Here is a 15149-nt window from a genome sequence, read left to right on the forward strand (position 1 = left end):
GAAAACAGGTAACTTGTTTATAAAGAGGTGTAACTTAATCGAGTTCCCGATCAATACTGATTATAAATCTTACAAACATGAACCATCGACAACAATCGCTAGAAAACGAATGACTTTTTTGTTGACTAGCTAAAATATTGCCATAGAAAATAAATAAATAAATAAATAAATAAATAAATATACAATAAACAAATAAATATAAAACAAAACAAAAGACCATTGATTTACACAACAATCATATTTCGTTTCCTTTTTTGAAGTAAATTTTCAACTTATTTCTCGTCTCATCTACTATCCATTACAAGCTACGTCTCCGGTATTACCTGAATGCAAAGTTGGAGTTCTTTCGTTCTGCGATGATTCATGTCAGTAAATGAGTTTTTGAAGAGCAGGTATAGGAAATAAATAATTACATTGCCTATGAAATTACTAATTACATGGCAAATCTTCAAACTTCAGAAAGATTGCTGGATGCTTATCCCAACACTATTCATGAACTGACAAATCGCAACTCTTAAAAAAAGAAAATAAATTTAGAAAACATGAGCCATGGAAACAATTGCAAAGTGCCAGTTGGAATCCTAAAACATGCGATGAAAATTAGGAGTGTCGCCAATTTGAAATGGACGTTTCGTGCACATTAGAAGAGCCATAAATTCATATTGGTTAACTATAGAACAAAAATAAGCATACCATTGGCTTTTGGGGAAAATTTACTATTAAAATTTGGTGCCACATGCTATGGTTTTCAGTTTTCAAAACTTCACTTAAATTCAAAATGGCATATTTCAACATGCCTGCTGTCAATGATACCCTTATCGTATCACTTCGCTCTAGGCATAATATGTATTACCGAAACCTGTATCCACTTATTATCATTAATAGAGGAATTATAAGCGGAGGTAAGGAACTTACGCACATAGTAAGTATAAACAATTAATATGCTTGTAACTTTTCACCAAATCGGCACATCTTAAAACTAACTTCACCATTGTCTTCCTGATTAAATTCTAGCCCGAAATTATATATCATATTACCCTATTCCCATTTAGAAAACTTGACCTTAATTCAAAATGGCGGATTTCAAGATGGCTGCCGTCAAGGCCATACGTACCATACGACTTCCCCCTAGGTCCTATACGTATCTACATGGTTGTTCTTTCATTAACACTCCGTTTACAAAGGGTAGTAAGGAACATCTGCAGTAATCTCTATTAACCACATCACAACCTTTGAAAATTATTTAAAAATAGAAAACTTGCACCATGGCAAAAATTTCTGTCATCACAAGTAATGAATACATGTCCTCTATCAGCAATAAAAATTTCATTGAAATCGGAGCCGGACAATTGGGTGATGTCCCTTGTAAGTACCGTATATTCTTTGTACGTAGGTATATGAAAAAGTATTAAGTTAATATATTTAATGAAAAATATTGATTTATTGGAGTTTAATGTTTTTTTAACGACGAGATTATAAGAGACATTTTAAAATGGGACATAAAGCATTACTCGAGTTTATGTCCAAAACAAGTATTTTATTGCAGGTCAAATTCGATATCACGAGCACAGCACTTGCGCATTATCTATTAGAATTTTTAAAGGAATTCAAGGAATAAACGTTTGCTGATCCCCAGATAAGGTTGTATAACAGATGCATTCAAGAGAAAGAAAACGCTAAATCGATTATTGGTAAAATTCTAAAGTCCTTTTATTTATTTATTTATTTTTTTAGATGTGAAAACTAGACGAGTGTTCCTTTACTTCTTGGTTACCTGTTAATCTTTCGTAAACTTTATTTTTCCATTTGTCCAACAGTGTTACAGTGGCGGAACTGATATTATTTGGTGATGAGATCTATTTGACCTTAATACAATGTACTTCTACGTATGTGTCTATATTGTACGGATTCCCACCTTTCAGTACGCATTATTTCATCGAGCACATGTTACATCTATCAAACACGTGCTACTGTTTATTAACATCAATTCAAGCAGACGATACACATGAAGTAAACAGGAAGATACGAAGCCTACAAGACGAAACCCGAAGAGGGGCGAACTACCCAGGAGTCACCTATAAAAGAGGACCAAGAGACATCCAAATTACCTAGGTACAGTTGACCACTGATGGCACAACTCATATCTGCTCTTGAGGTCGCCCTGGACAAAGAAGTATCATCTTACTTAAAGCACTGGAGGCTACCATGAGCTAAGGGAATTCCTAACTACAACCTAAACCTCTGGAGGCTGTAATGAGCTAAGGAGGTTACCAAGAGATACTATAACTTATAGTCGCTACAGACATCCTGGACGCTGCCAGGAGGTAATTGATTCCTGTGCAAAATTATCTTTTTCCTTCACCTTCACTTGTGATAAGAATAAACACTAAATAATTCTCTTTGTACTTACAAAGATATTTTGTAATATTTTATAAATAAATTTGGTGAATGGTTAAATCCCGGACTGTTATTGACTCTACCAATAGACGTTACAATATGCAGGTTTTATCAGTATGATACTCATAATAGTCTTGCACTAGCAAGCAACCGATCAACTCAAGAGTTATTATAGAGAAAGGAAAAGTGACGAATCTCTTCAACTCCTTGCTTCACATGCTGAAGTTCCCAGATCTTACTCTGGATATCTTTGCCACATTCCACTTCAGAATACTTTTGTTTCTAATTTCATTGTTGTGCAAGATTCAAAGAACTTGTTGCTTTATAAAGAGATTACAGTTTGTATGTGCACGAGACCAAAAACGCGAAAATGCACTCGATACATTCCTATCGACACATTCCTATCACACTTAAAAAACAATTCTGCCGAAAATAGATTCTTAGAATCCTTACATTGCAGATACCCTTCGAAAAACTTTCCATACAATCCTTAACAAATATTGCTTTTGTGTTAATCAGTAACTATGGTTTAAGCATAAGGTCGATTTGGTTACATTACCTCTGATGTACTCCACTTCTTCAGCTGTGAAATTAGGCAGCCTTGAACGAGGTCTACCTTCTTCTTTACTAAACTGATCGATCATTTCTCTCATGAGCGGTGGATAATCACCTGCTGCGCTGAAGATAGGATGGGCAAACCAACCAAGCTGAAATGGAATAGAAATTTAATTATTGAAATACAAATTGGCAAGACACATTTGTATGGTACAGCAAAAACTTAATAAATTATCATTGTATATCATCAAGGCAAGTTGGAATGCTTTATCTTCTCTAGGAGTTTTCTTTTTGTGTGTGTGTGTTCGTTACAAAACTGTACTTAGAAAGGTAAAAATCACACGAGTAAGAAAATATTTTTATTTCGAATGTTCTTAAACAAACTGGACAATAATGTATTATCTTCTTTCTTACAAGTTTAAAATTCAAGTGTCACGTTGGATAGTACAATATTAGATCTATATATTGGAGAAGTCCAAGCAAAGTGCATGTAGATCGGTAAGAGCTTTAACAGAAACGTAGTTACTACACAAATCTACAGTGTTAACATTACACGTAAATTAGATTAACATAATAATTACCCTGAATTGTAGAGCGTTTTCAGCTGCTTGGATATCTCCCGATGAATTTGTCTTGGGTATATACCAGCCACAGTCAAGGGTAATACCTACTTTACCTACGGAAAACAAACTTATGAAATAAAATAATTGTAATCAACAAAATGACGAAATGAGCAGAATACAATCTTAACTTAAAAAATGGAATGAAATTGTTCACTTTAACGACTCATGATTATACCCTTTAGGCTACAGAAGATGGTTAAGTTCTGAAATTAAATTTTTGTGCGTTTCCACCGGAAATCGAAACCCGAAACCAAATGTACCAAAAGCATAAGCGCTAGCCACTAGACCAGCGGAGAAGGCAATCTCAATTTAAGTAAATCGTTTACCTCTGGTGCTTGGGGTCCCGGGTTCGATCCCAGCCCCCGCCAAGTGAACTTTGTAATGGACAAACACCGTGTGCGTGGGTTTTCTCGGGGTTCTCCCGTTTACTCCCACTTTCTTCATTCCACCATTTCATTCATTACTCATCATCACCGTCTCCTTTAGCCTAACCGGCATAACCGTGGGACGTAAAACTCAAAGATTTCAATTCATTTTTCTCAATTTAAGTAGTGACTTTTTAAAATGCCATTTAAAAGAAAGAAAACTATATACAGTACTTATTGGTATGGGTGAGATAAAATATTTTAAGATGAAAGATTTTGCAACTAGGTCCTTGCTACACTACATAGATGGTAAAATTGTTTATTTTTATTCGGCAGCAAAGCAGGCCCGTAGCCAGCCCAAAAACTTAGGGGGGGGGGGGGTGCCGATCCAACCATATGATAGTTCATCACCATATTATAGTTCTTTTGCACGCCTACTGTAAAATGTTTAGGGGGCCAGCCAAAATTTAGGGGGGGTAGCTCCCTCAAGACCCCCCTGGATACGGGCCTGCAGCAAATGATTCAACTCTATTTGTTACTGAAAGAGAAAGGGATCTTTGAGATATTTTAAAGCTATAGCTTACATCTTCAATAAATGAATATAAATTTCTGTAGCCACACTCCGAATTTATTTGATTACTCGTATCTTTCAAACATTATAATGAAACATGAAGTATTACATTTTAACAAAATTATACATAATTCCAAGAAAGTATAACTAGCTTTTGTAATTCGACTCAATCGGCATTCATGCGTCTGCCTGTCTGTTCTAAGACAATAATTTTAGTAACGCAAATTTTATTCTATTCATTGCAAGCTTTCGATTCAATCATGACCCCAGAATTACTGTATTTTAGGTACATCATACCTTCGCGAAAGCATCGCCAACGCCTATAAAAACTTTCAATCAAAATTTCTTAAAATTTACACTTTTTGGAGAAATTCAAATGTAATTGCGTAAATGGGAGTTTTCTACAAGACAATATCAACAAAATGTTATAACCTCTACCCAGGGATGTATTTCGACTTTTGTGTAAATTTAGCTTAATTATAGGGGCAATATTTTAGGAATTTTAATATAAAATGCCTTCATATTGAGTTTGGACCTCTCCCGAAATAAATTCCTGCTTACGCTGCTGCCTCTATCCATTACACACAAGAAAAATCTTAAATTTCTGAACAACACCTATATTTCGATAAGAATCCGTAGGCACGTGCTTTGCTTTTTAGAAAATCTTGAAAATATCAGAAAGTTAAAGCTTAAAAACTAATTAAGATAGAAAATTAAATTAGGCATTTTTTCCACTCGTACAAGACTACCTACAAATACTGTGTATCATCGAAGTTTGACAATAGGAAGCAAAATCAAATGGACATTAGCAGCATGGATGCCCGAAGAGCGGGGGAGCCTCCCTGGCTCACGAAAATTTATTAAATTCCTTAAGATTCTCTGAATATAAACAAACAAAAATACCAAACCTAATATAGCAACCAGGGAGAATAGCCCCCTAGATCTTCGTGCGCCCATGATTTCCAGTAGTGTCATTCAAATAATTTAACAACCGGTTCTGTTATAAATGTAGTAAGTTGACTTAATATTATTATTATATGATCACATTATGTGTATACACTATATTATTATTACTTAATACTAATAACAGTAGCAACTTAACGCAAAAGTTTCGTTTCTGACAGGAAACTACACATACGTTCCAGAAACGAACTGCGTCTGAAGTCGACAGAAATACATTTTCATTGATGGAAAACTGTACAAATTTCAAGTGTCGTATCTTAACTGCAACTTGCCTTAATTATATCTTTAAAATCTAGAAAGGAAAATGTATATATATATATATATATATATATATATATATATATATATATATATATATATATATATATATATATATATATATATATACTAAATTCTCAAAAATAGTACTAGAGTATTCTTTTCTCGTAAGTACTGGATCTATGAGTTGAAGACAGTTTTAACAACCGGTTCTGGTAACTTAAGAACTTTGAGCAACGAGTTTCGGCTAACCAATATAAACCAACTGAATTCCACTGCTGGTCATTTTATTTAGCTAAACTTTTGTAAACCACAACTTGAACTCTACCAAATGCCCAATATGATTTAAAGTCGTGTCAATATAATTCAGTCAACAGTCAATATAATTTCAATACTTTGTGTTATATATTCACTTACACTACTTATAATACGAAATATTGCCTCATCCTGTATGCTGTATATTTCTGAATGTAGAAAAAGTTATAGTTGATTCTTACCATTCTGTGTTGGCTTGAACTCCTCGTTGTACATATAGTATACCTTGGCGTGGGATTTGAGGACTGTATGAGCACAGAAATATTCTCCAACACCATGGGAATCAACTCCAGGTACGCTACCTGAACTGCCGTAACCTCCTGTGCAATGCCCCCACGGTTCATTGAATGTTATCCAATATTTTACCTTTATTTCAAAAGATTAAACGATGAAATTTAGCAAGGAAAAACAAAAATGATAATGAATCATGCATCTCTCTTCAGTTTTCTAAAATATTTCCATTCTTACACTGACTAAATTAATTTCTTGAAAAAAAAAAAAATTGGCTTGATTACAAACTCTTTTATATAGCACATCAATGTCATTGTAGTATAGTCATAAAAGAAGAAAATTACTTAATAAACAATACAACTCTAATGACGGTAAATCATTAGCTTTCGAACCTTTTTCGTGCAGGATACCCAAATTCGACTTCCGGTGGAATTGTAAGTTTAAATTCCACGATACACCAAAAAAAAGTTCTCGTGAAGAATTTTAGTGCTGGTAAAGAATTTTCAGTCCCAATTAAATGAACAATAAATATATAAAGTTGTGATGAATTCTTCCTTGGTAAACATTATACCTTTCCTTTCATATTAAAACATTGCAGTTCTTATGTTCTAAAGAAATATTGTGGTAAAGAAGAGTTTCGTCTTCATGCCAACAATCAGTATTAAGAACATTGAAAGTTAATTGGTAATGATTGTCTCAATGTACAGCTGTTTTTATCATTATCTATTAGAGCACTCACCCTGTCTCCGAAATTCTCAAAAGCAACTCTGGCATAATCTGCAAAGTAATCTATGAGGACAGGGTTAGGCCATCCTCCGAAGTTCTCCTGGAGTGGTTGCGGTAGATCAAAGTGATAAAGTGTTACCTGGAAACGAAGGTTAAACACGGTTAATTTAGGATTTATTCTGAGTGTGGTGTTTCATAGTAGAAATGTCAAGAATTTTCTAATTTTTTATATATTTAAGAAAATGTAAAGAAGAATCAGTACTCCTATTTTTACAACTATTTGGACTGAGGAAGGAATCAATGGGATACTGAAATAATGTCCAGTGAAAAATCAGAGGAGCATAGATATATTACTTCTTATAATTATTTTCTTGTGCATTTTATTACCAATTACTGTTAAAAACACATACGTCTCGTATTTATACACTCACATTACGATACCAGGGGAATTATAAAAACAAGTAAATTTTGCTCGTTTTTAATGGGAGATTTTGACATAAACAGATACAAGATTTTTAGTTTCTAAAAGAGTAAGTTTTAGGGAGTTAAAATAGATGCTTTAAGATCTTAAATTAGGTGTAAAAGAAGAAATGCAAGACCATGCAAATATACAACTTCTTCCATTCTGCATATTAAATAAATAGTGTTTTAAGTACAAGTATTTGTGTAGTATTTGCAAAGTAGACGAAGATAGCAAAAACGCCAAAATAGACACTTTTAGTCAAAATAAAACAATAACTATTTACAACATAGAACATTTAAGTTTCAAACACAATTTTATTTAATGTATAATAGGAAAAAAAGTTATTCCCCTCTTAACAAAGGTTCAATGTTTATTTTTTAAAGGAACTTTAGGATTTTTTCTTTCGCATCGTATCCCTCTTGACCATGACCATGAAAACTCTGAATTCATTAGGCACCTCATTAAACAATATTTAAACATCAAACATATCCGTAAAGCATTTTAAAATTAGTTAAAAGTAGGAAAAACTATCAAATAGATATTTTTAGATAATATAAAGCACCAATCATTGTTTAATGTTAAGCATGAAACATAAAACGTAACCACTAAACTGCAGATTTTATCTTCAAGACTTGATGTGTATTTGATATCTACTTATTTGCTAACCATAGGATTTCTTTGTTTATTCATCAAATGTTTATTTACTTACCTCTTTTACATGCAATAATGGTTATTACTGAGTAAGTATACAATTGTCGAAATATACATGAAAGTGACTATGTTTGACGACTTAATAACTTTTGAACCATCCACACGATCCCGATCAAATTTTCAACATAGATGAGGTTTGGGTTTGGGCTGTTTTTGTCATTATGCTTTGACGGTACAACGTAGGGTAGGGAGAGGGGAGATATATAAAAATACATGAAACTGAAAGTGACTAAAACTTTTTAACTCTTGAACCACGAGACCAATCTCGATCAAATTTGCACATTGATAAGGTTCGGGCCTGGGATGGTTTTTAACATTTCACTTTGATGGTGCGACTTAGGGGAAGGAGAGGGGAGATATATAAAAATACATGAAACTGAAAGTGACTGAATTTGTGACTTAATAAATTTTGAACCACCGGACCGATCTTGATCAAATTTTCAACATAGATTAAGTTCGCGTCTGGAATTTTTTATCATTTCACTTTAACGATGCAACGTAAGGGAGGGGAGGATATTTAAAAATGATTGAAAATGTCCGATATTAGTGCCAAATCCATACTTTTCTGGGTCACTGAAAGGAACAGTGACACTTCCAGTACCGTTTATATCCAAATCCCGTTTATGTTCAAAATGAAACGTATTCTCCTTGTGCGAAGAACGGGCATTATGAAGTCATGTATTCAGAATGTATTTAAACAGAAAGAAAATTACGTATTGTCTTCGTATACGAATACCCGTTTATAGAGTCTTCATAACGAAAAACATATTAGCTTGTCAGCTTCTGGTTACAAAAATAAGTTTTTTTGTATATATTTTAGAAAAAAATCTGTAAAGAAAAAAGAAAAAAAGAAAGAAAGAAATGGCAAGATACCGACGACAGGTAAAAACGTTAAAATGGATATTTTTATACTAAATAAAACTGGTATTGTTGATCCGAAGAAGTATCAAATATGGCTATACCATTGCTTAGTTATAAAGGAAAAAGAATTTGATTTAAAAGTCAGTGTCTATTCGTACATTAAGAAAACCACTTACCATAGCTTGAATTCCATTGGTTGTGAGTTCATTAATAAGATTATTGTAATAATCTATTCCTTCCTGATTAATAACAGTGATATCTCCAGTTGGCAGAATTCTCGACCACGAGATAGAGAAACGATAAAAATCAGCCTAAGAAAAATAAATTAAAATTAGATTTCTTCTACAAATACTCCTATAGGTTAATCAAAATAAAACAGTAATGCTTCAATATTTTCCGCCATGTTTTCAGTTGATTTCCTGTAACAAGTGAATTTTGATTGGTGATTTTTCTCTAACTTTCGCGGCATTTTTTTTTTTTTAGTTTTAATAATTATAACATTTGTAACTGAAGTTTTTGTAACAAATTTTTCAAGTGTAAATTTGCGTAATTTTTCAATTGATATTGTGATATCCAAAATGTTTTGTCGTTTAATATTCCAGTTTCTTTTTAAAATATTGGAGCGCCAATGTAGTCTATGTAAAAAGAAAGAAAGAAAGAACCATGTTTCTCTTGGAATTATAACTTTCGTAATTAATTGCTTCGGCAACTCATCAGGAATCGAGAGAATGAAAAAATCATGACTAATAATGTTCTTAATCAGATTATTTTCTGCCCAGCCGGAAATTAATCCCTTGCGTTTCAATGACATACATGTGGATGTCATGTCATTTCTCTTTTTCAGTACAAATGTTTCACAATGCAAGTGCTTTTTATCAATAATGTGAATGCTATCCTCGCGCTTGCACAATAACTATGCACTATATAAAGGTCTAGACAGTATTTTAACAATAAATGAAAACCTGATATCACAGCACGCACAAAGGAAAATGGCACCTGGAACGCAAGCGGTTGATGCTTGTCACATTAAGGTAATCTTTCACCCACATAAGACTTACCTTTCTCTGTAGTACACAAGTGTGCAAAACTCAAAGATGAAATAAAGTATCAAAATAGTTACTGGAAATGAACGGAAATCAGGCAACATGTTGCCACAAGTCTCCTACATGTACACACGGAGTAAGACTTTGCATGGCGTATTGTCAATGTGGTTGCAGTGTCGAAGAGAACTGCTTCCCAAGACAAAACAATTGGGGGTAGAGTCATTGGGAGAATATAAGAATGAATGTGTCGAGTGTGGTCCAACAGTTTGGTATTGCCTACAGCATTATTTCACGTTCATAGGGAGCTTTTCGAACCACAGGCAATGCTGTGAGGAGAGGTGGAGATCGACCACGGCCAACTACAACAATGGACGGCCGTTACATTGTGCAATATGCACTAAGGGACCGACGTCAAACAATGAGTGCAATTTCAAAGATGTTAATAGGGCAGTAAGGCGCCCAATCTGATGCTTTCCAGTGGCATGTCAACTGCATGGCGTAGTCCTTTTGGCCTAGGGTCATTGTATTGTATTCCATTGACATTTGCACATCGTTTTGCCGTAGAGCCAAGAACATCAGGACTGGACCGAGGAAGGATGAGGTCACGTCTCTTTTCAGATGAGAGCTATTCGAGTCTTTAGTGATTCTGGTCTTACACTCATCCGACGGAAGGTGTAATACATAATGTACCCAAGAACATTGTTATACATAATGGTTTTGGTGGTATGGATGTTTTTTTATGGGGAGGCATAGACTAATGTTGTATGTGCATACCAACTTCCACATTTTTGAACGTGGTACACTCATCGGTCAATGTTATTGTGACATTGTACTCCTTCCTCACGTGCGTCTTTTCAGAGGTGTAAAGTTCGCGTTGACTCAGCGGTAGAGTGTTTACCTCTGGTACATGAGATCTCGGGTTCAATCCCAACTCGCGCCAAGTCGGCTTTGTGATATATAAACATCTTGTATATGAGTTTCCTCGGAGTTCTTCCGCTTCCTCCCATTTTCTTCATTCTACCATATCATTCATTCTCAACATCTCCTTTAGCCTATGCAGAATGGCTCTGGGACGAAAAACTCAAAAATTTCACTTTATTTTTTAGAATTACAGTCGACTCCGACTTCATCTTTATGGATGATAACACGGGACTGCATCGAAGAGTGCAGATGACAGAACTCTTGAAACGAGAGAATGTTCTCGAATAGACTTACCTACCCTTCCCCTAAGTTGAATCTCATCAAGTATGTGTGATATGCCATAGGGAGACGTCCTGCAGCACGTCCAGACGCACTAAGGATTATCGAGCAGTTCTCAACAGCCCAGGTGGAGAATGGAACTCCACACCACAACTCATTACTAATTTTGTGAGCATGTTGCAGAGCATGCATAGCTGTCCGTGGTGGTCATATTCTTTTTAAGAACCATTTCACTCGTTTTGTAATGTCAGGAGGGAGCATGATGGGTCACAGTTACTTCTACGTAAGTTATTGTTTCTATATAGAAGGGCAATAATTTTAGTTCTTCTAACGTGTTTCTTCCCGTTGTTTTCTGTGCCATGTGGTAAGACCACTTTCCGTATGAGTTCAAGTTCCATCGATCTCTGCCTCTTCGGAATGATTCAGCATGCGAAACTTATTTTCGTCCTTAAGTTTAGCACAGTGGTGTATTATTACTATACTAAAAGTAGTTCATCGTTTAACTTACCCCCATTTCCTTCAAAGCGTTTACATCCTCTTTGTAGTGATGATAAGAATCGCAAGCTATATCTGCCGTTTGGCCATCGGCTGTGTAATTGGGCCTTGTGCTAATGACTCTATCCCAGATGTTCTCCCCTTTTCCTAAAAGAAAACAAAATCCAATTTAACTTTTTATCTTGATGTCTACGTCTTCTACAAAAGATTGTTTGCTGTATATCCGACCATTTCGATTCGGTGCTGTCACCTGGCGTATCTGATGGAACTATGGGTTTGTTAGCGGGAGCCTTGTTTTGTGTGATCTTGTAAGTGCGTGAGTGTTATCAAATGGCGCCGAACATCAACCGGTATTGGGAGGGTTACGTAATCGCCCTTTTCCAAGCTAAGTTTTCGTACGTACGCATTGTGTAACAGTGTGGGAAGAATAATTTAACACTGGGGATGACTACTGCGAAAGCTATTGTGGCCCATTACACACAACAGGCTCCCCTTGCGAAATATTCACCCACCGAAAACCACCAGAAGGGATGCAAGCAGAGTAATACCCGTAGTGCCAAGGGGGATCCGCCGATTGATCAGTAGCAGAACGAAACAGCACGATTCCACTTTCGCCTTTAACCCGTTGGCTTCATTGCGTCCACTGGTATTTTTACTCAAAAAAAATATATATTCGATAAAACTTTTGAACATCAATAAAGATATTTTTAAGTGCATAGACGGCATCATACTTTTCGAATTAACGAGTTTGAATATTACCATTGAACCGCTCTCAGATGATACTTTCAGCTGTTGCCATCGAGGGATGTTGAGGTTTTATATATATATATATATATATATATATATATATATATATATGGAGTAACTGGCTACAATGACGCCATTTGTTTTTCAACTGTTTACAGCACAGAAACTAAGCACGTGGCAGCACTCTGCAATGTATCATTGCATGGGAGGCATATCTGTTGTTTTGGCGCGTGAATTGATTTCCTCTGGTGTGACGTGTGTGTTGTGCAGTTTTTGTGTCATCAATTTAGACCAGAAAATTGAAGGCAGAAAACGTAAGCGAAGTTTTCGAAGTCCTTTATATTAATATCACTACAGGAATTTAAACGGTATATTATATATATATGTATGTATATATATATATATATATATATATATATATATATATATATATATATATATATATATATATATATATAACACAATGGTCAATAGTGAGTTTATCGACTGTGTTTACATGAGTCAATTATGTTCATTGTGTTGTATGGCTCCAATAACGTCGAACGCGATGAATGTAATGGCTGTACTGTCTGGGTTGCAGCTGTAACACTTCAGAATTCAATATATGATTTTCAAGCTATTGGCATATACCCATTGAATCCTTTAATTTTCCTAGAAACTGCCTTTGCATCAAGTACCATCTTTTCAGTGTTTCCGATATAAGCTCCTATTGGAACTGCATTGGTCAACAATAACCAGCCATCCATTAAAGATATCAACACCCCCCAACCATGTATCCGTAATCATATAGCTAATGCTTTGTCTTAGTCTTCTCACTCTACATCCTCCAGTAACAGTTATTTCACTGAACTTATTCCAACTCCAAAAATTAACGACCACTTTCTGGAAGGAACAGATCAAAAAACGTAAAAGTAATGACAGTGCTAGAAGTCTGTTTAACGAATATTTTAAGGATAAAGGGTCAACTTTGCAAGAGAGTAGACGAAAGAAAGGAGGTATTTAAAAAGAATGGCGAAGGTAAAAGTCATCGCAAAGATAGCTTCTACTATTCGGTTAAACTTGCAAAGAGCACTATTACGACAATGCTGGTAAAACCATTGAATCGTTGCAATGTGGAACGTGTAAGGAGTGGTATCACGAAACTTGTGATTACATATTGCCTCTTACTGGACACAGCTCTTTTTGTTCCAACTAATTGTACTTGTTCCAGTGTGTCTCTGTTCATTAGTTTCATGATAATATGAATAATGATAACTGACGCTATTGTATCCATAGTGTATGCAATGCCGCCATTTCACTTTGGGCGATATTTGTGTGTATTACTTGTAGTATATATACTGTACTATGTTGTAATCAGCGAACATTAAGCTAAGAAACAATGAAACAATATATTTTATTCCGACAATTATTAAATGTGCAATCCTCGAAAAACTAAGAATGGTCGGGTTATTGTATCTAGTTACCCTATATTTTGAACTGTCGGTGAACTCTGCAATTTCCTTAATGGCCTCTATCTCATTTATAAGGACTAGTTTTGGATTATGACTAGCACAGTGTACGAAATATGCCTCGTCATGACGTGTTGAGCAGACGGGTGAAGATAAGGTAACCTGTTTCCATTGTTATACACGTACTAGCAGTAACACAATTCATTTTTTTTATTTTCCCAAAAATCTTTTTTCTGGTGGATTCACATTTCCGTTTTCCGTTTATTCACGAATCCATTGGTTTGGGGCATTGCCCCGATTGCCGCACGCATGTTACATCCCTGGTATCCTTCGGTGCAATGCTTTGACACACGAGGATATACACAACAAACGAGAAAAAAGATTGTGAGTTACTCCACGTTGTGAATCTATCATGGACAGATCGAGTCACTCGGGTTACTGATCTATCTAGACGAAGTTCGTGATCCCGTTCTATCACTGGTGTATATGAGGCTAACGTGTGGAAAGAGACCTTTGGACAACCTTGTAGGATAAATTATAACATGAGAAGAATGAGTAACAACAACCTTCGTTGGTTTGTCTTATGTTAAATGCAAATTGCGAGCTTTTGCTTCTGAAGCGATGAATTTCGTATCTCTTAAGCTATAGACTTAGTTAATTACTTACCGCCTTCATGGGTGGCTCCTTCTACTTGATAAGCGGCAGTTGCAGCTCCGAAGATGAAGTCTTCAGGAAAAGTGTCGTAGTAAAAATCATCATTTTGACTCACACATAAATCTACTACAAGCAAACTAATGAGGCCTAGCAACCACATCCTGACTAAAAACCTTCTTAGATGAAATGTCAGTTGCTACTATTTTTTAATTATTAATTTATATCTTTTAATAGTCTATGAAACGTATATCAATAGTGTTATCACATACGTGTTGTAGAGATAACACTATTTGTTCCATTGTTGTGATTGGTGAGAGATTTATTTTTGTACGTATTTTCTTGTGTATTTTTCCGTTTGCTAATTTTGAGTTTAGGGTACTATTCTAATACCGAGGGCCTTATTTCATACTAACCTTCGCAAAATTTGCGGACCCGAAAGCAAAATCAATTATAACTGCTAGGCCAGTGTTTCTCAAAGTGTGAGTCGCGACCCATTAGTGGGTCGCGGGCCGATTTTTCGTGG

At 35.2% G+C, this 15149-nt stretch overlaps 1 protein-coding gene across 1 annotated transcript in view; it reads right to left on the reverse strand.

Annotated features, from left to right (window-relative positions):
- Positions 1 to 14813, reverse strand: part of LOC145664149 (myrosinase 1-like) — a 29796-nt gene extending 14983 nt beyond the window's left edge. Inside the window, exons 1-7 of the mRNA XM_081730551.1 lie at positions 14639 to 14813; positions 11791 to 11924; positions 9216 to 9350; positions 7018 to 7143; positions 6230 to 6413; positions 3534 to 3628; positions 2957 to 3104 (exon numbers count right to left, since the gene is read on the reverse strand). Coding sequence (XP_081586677.1) covers positions 2957 to 3104; positions 3534 to 3628; positions 6230 to 6413; positions 7018 to 7143; positions 9216 to 9350; positions 11791 to 11924; positions 14639 to 14786 — 970 coding nt within the window. The 5' untranslated portion in view covers positions 14787 to 14813. The remainder of the gene's footprint in view (positions 1 to 2956; positions 3105 to 3533; positions 3629 to 6229; positions 6414 to 7017; positions 7144 to 9215; positions 9351 to 11790; positions 11925 to 14638) is intronic.
- Positions 14814 to 15149: the final 336 nt, after the last annotated feature.

The sequence above is a fragment of the Thermobia domestica genome, chromosome 11 (assembly GCF_964235325.1).
Source record: "Thermobia domestica chromosome 11, izTheDome1.hap1.1, whole genome shotgun sequence".
Classification (NCBI taxonomy): domain Eukaryota; kingdom Metazoa; phylum Arthropoda; class Insecta; order Zygentoma; family Lepismatidae; genus Thermobia; species Thermobia domestica.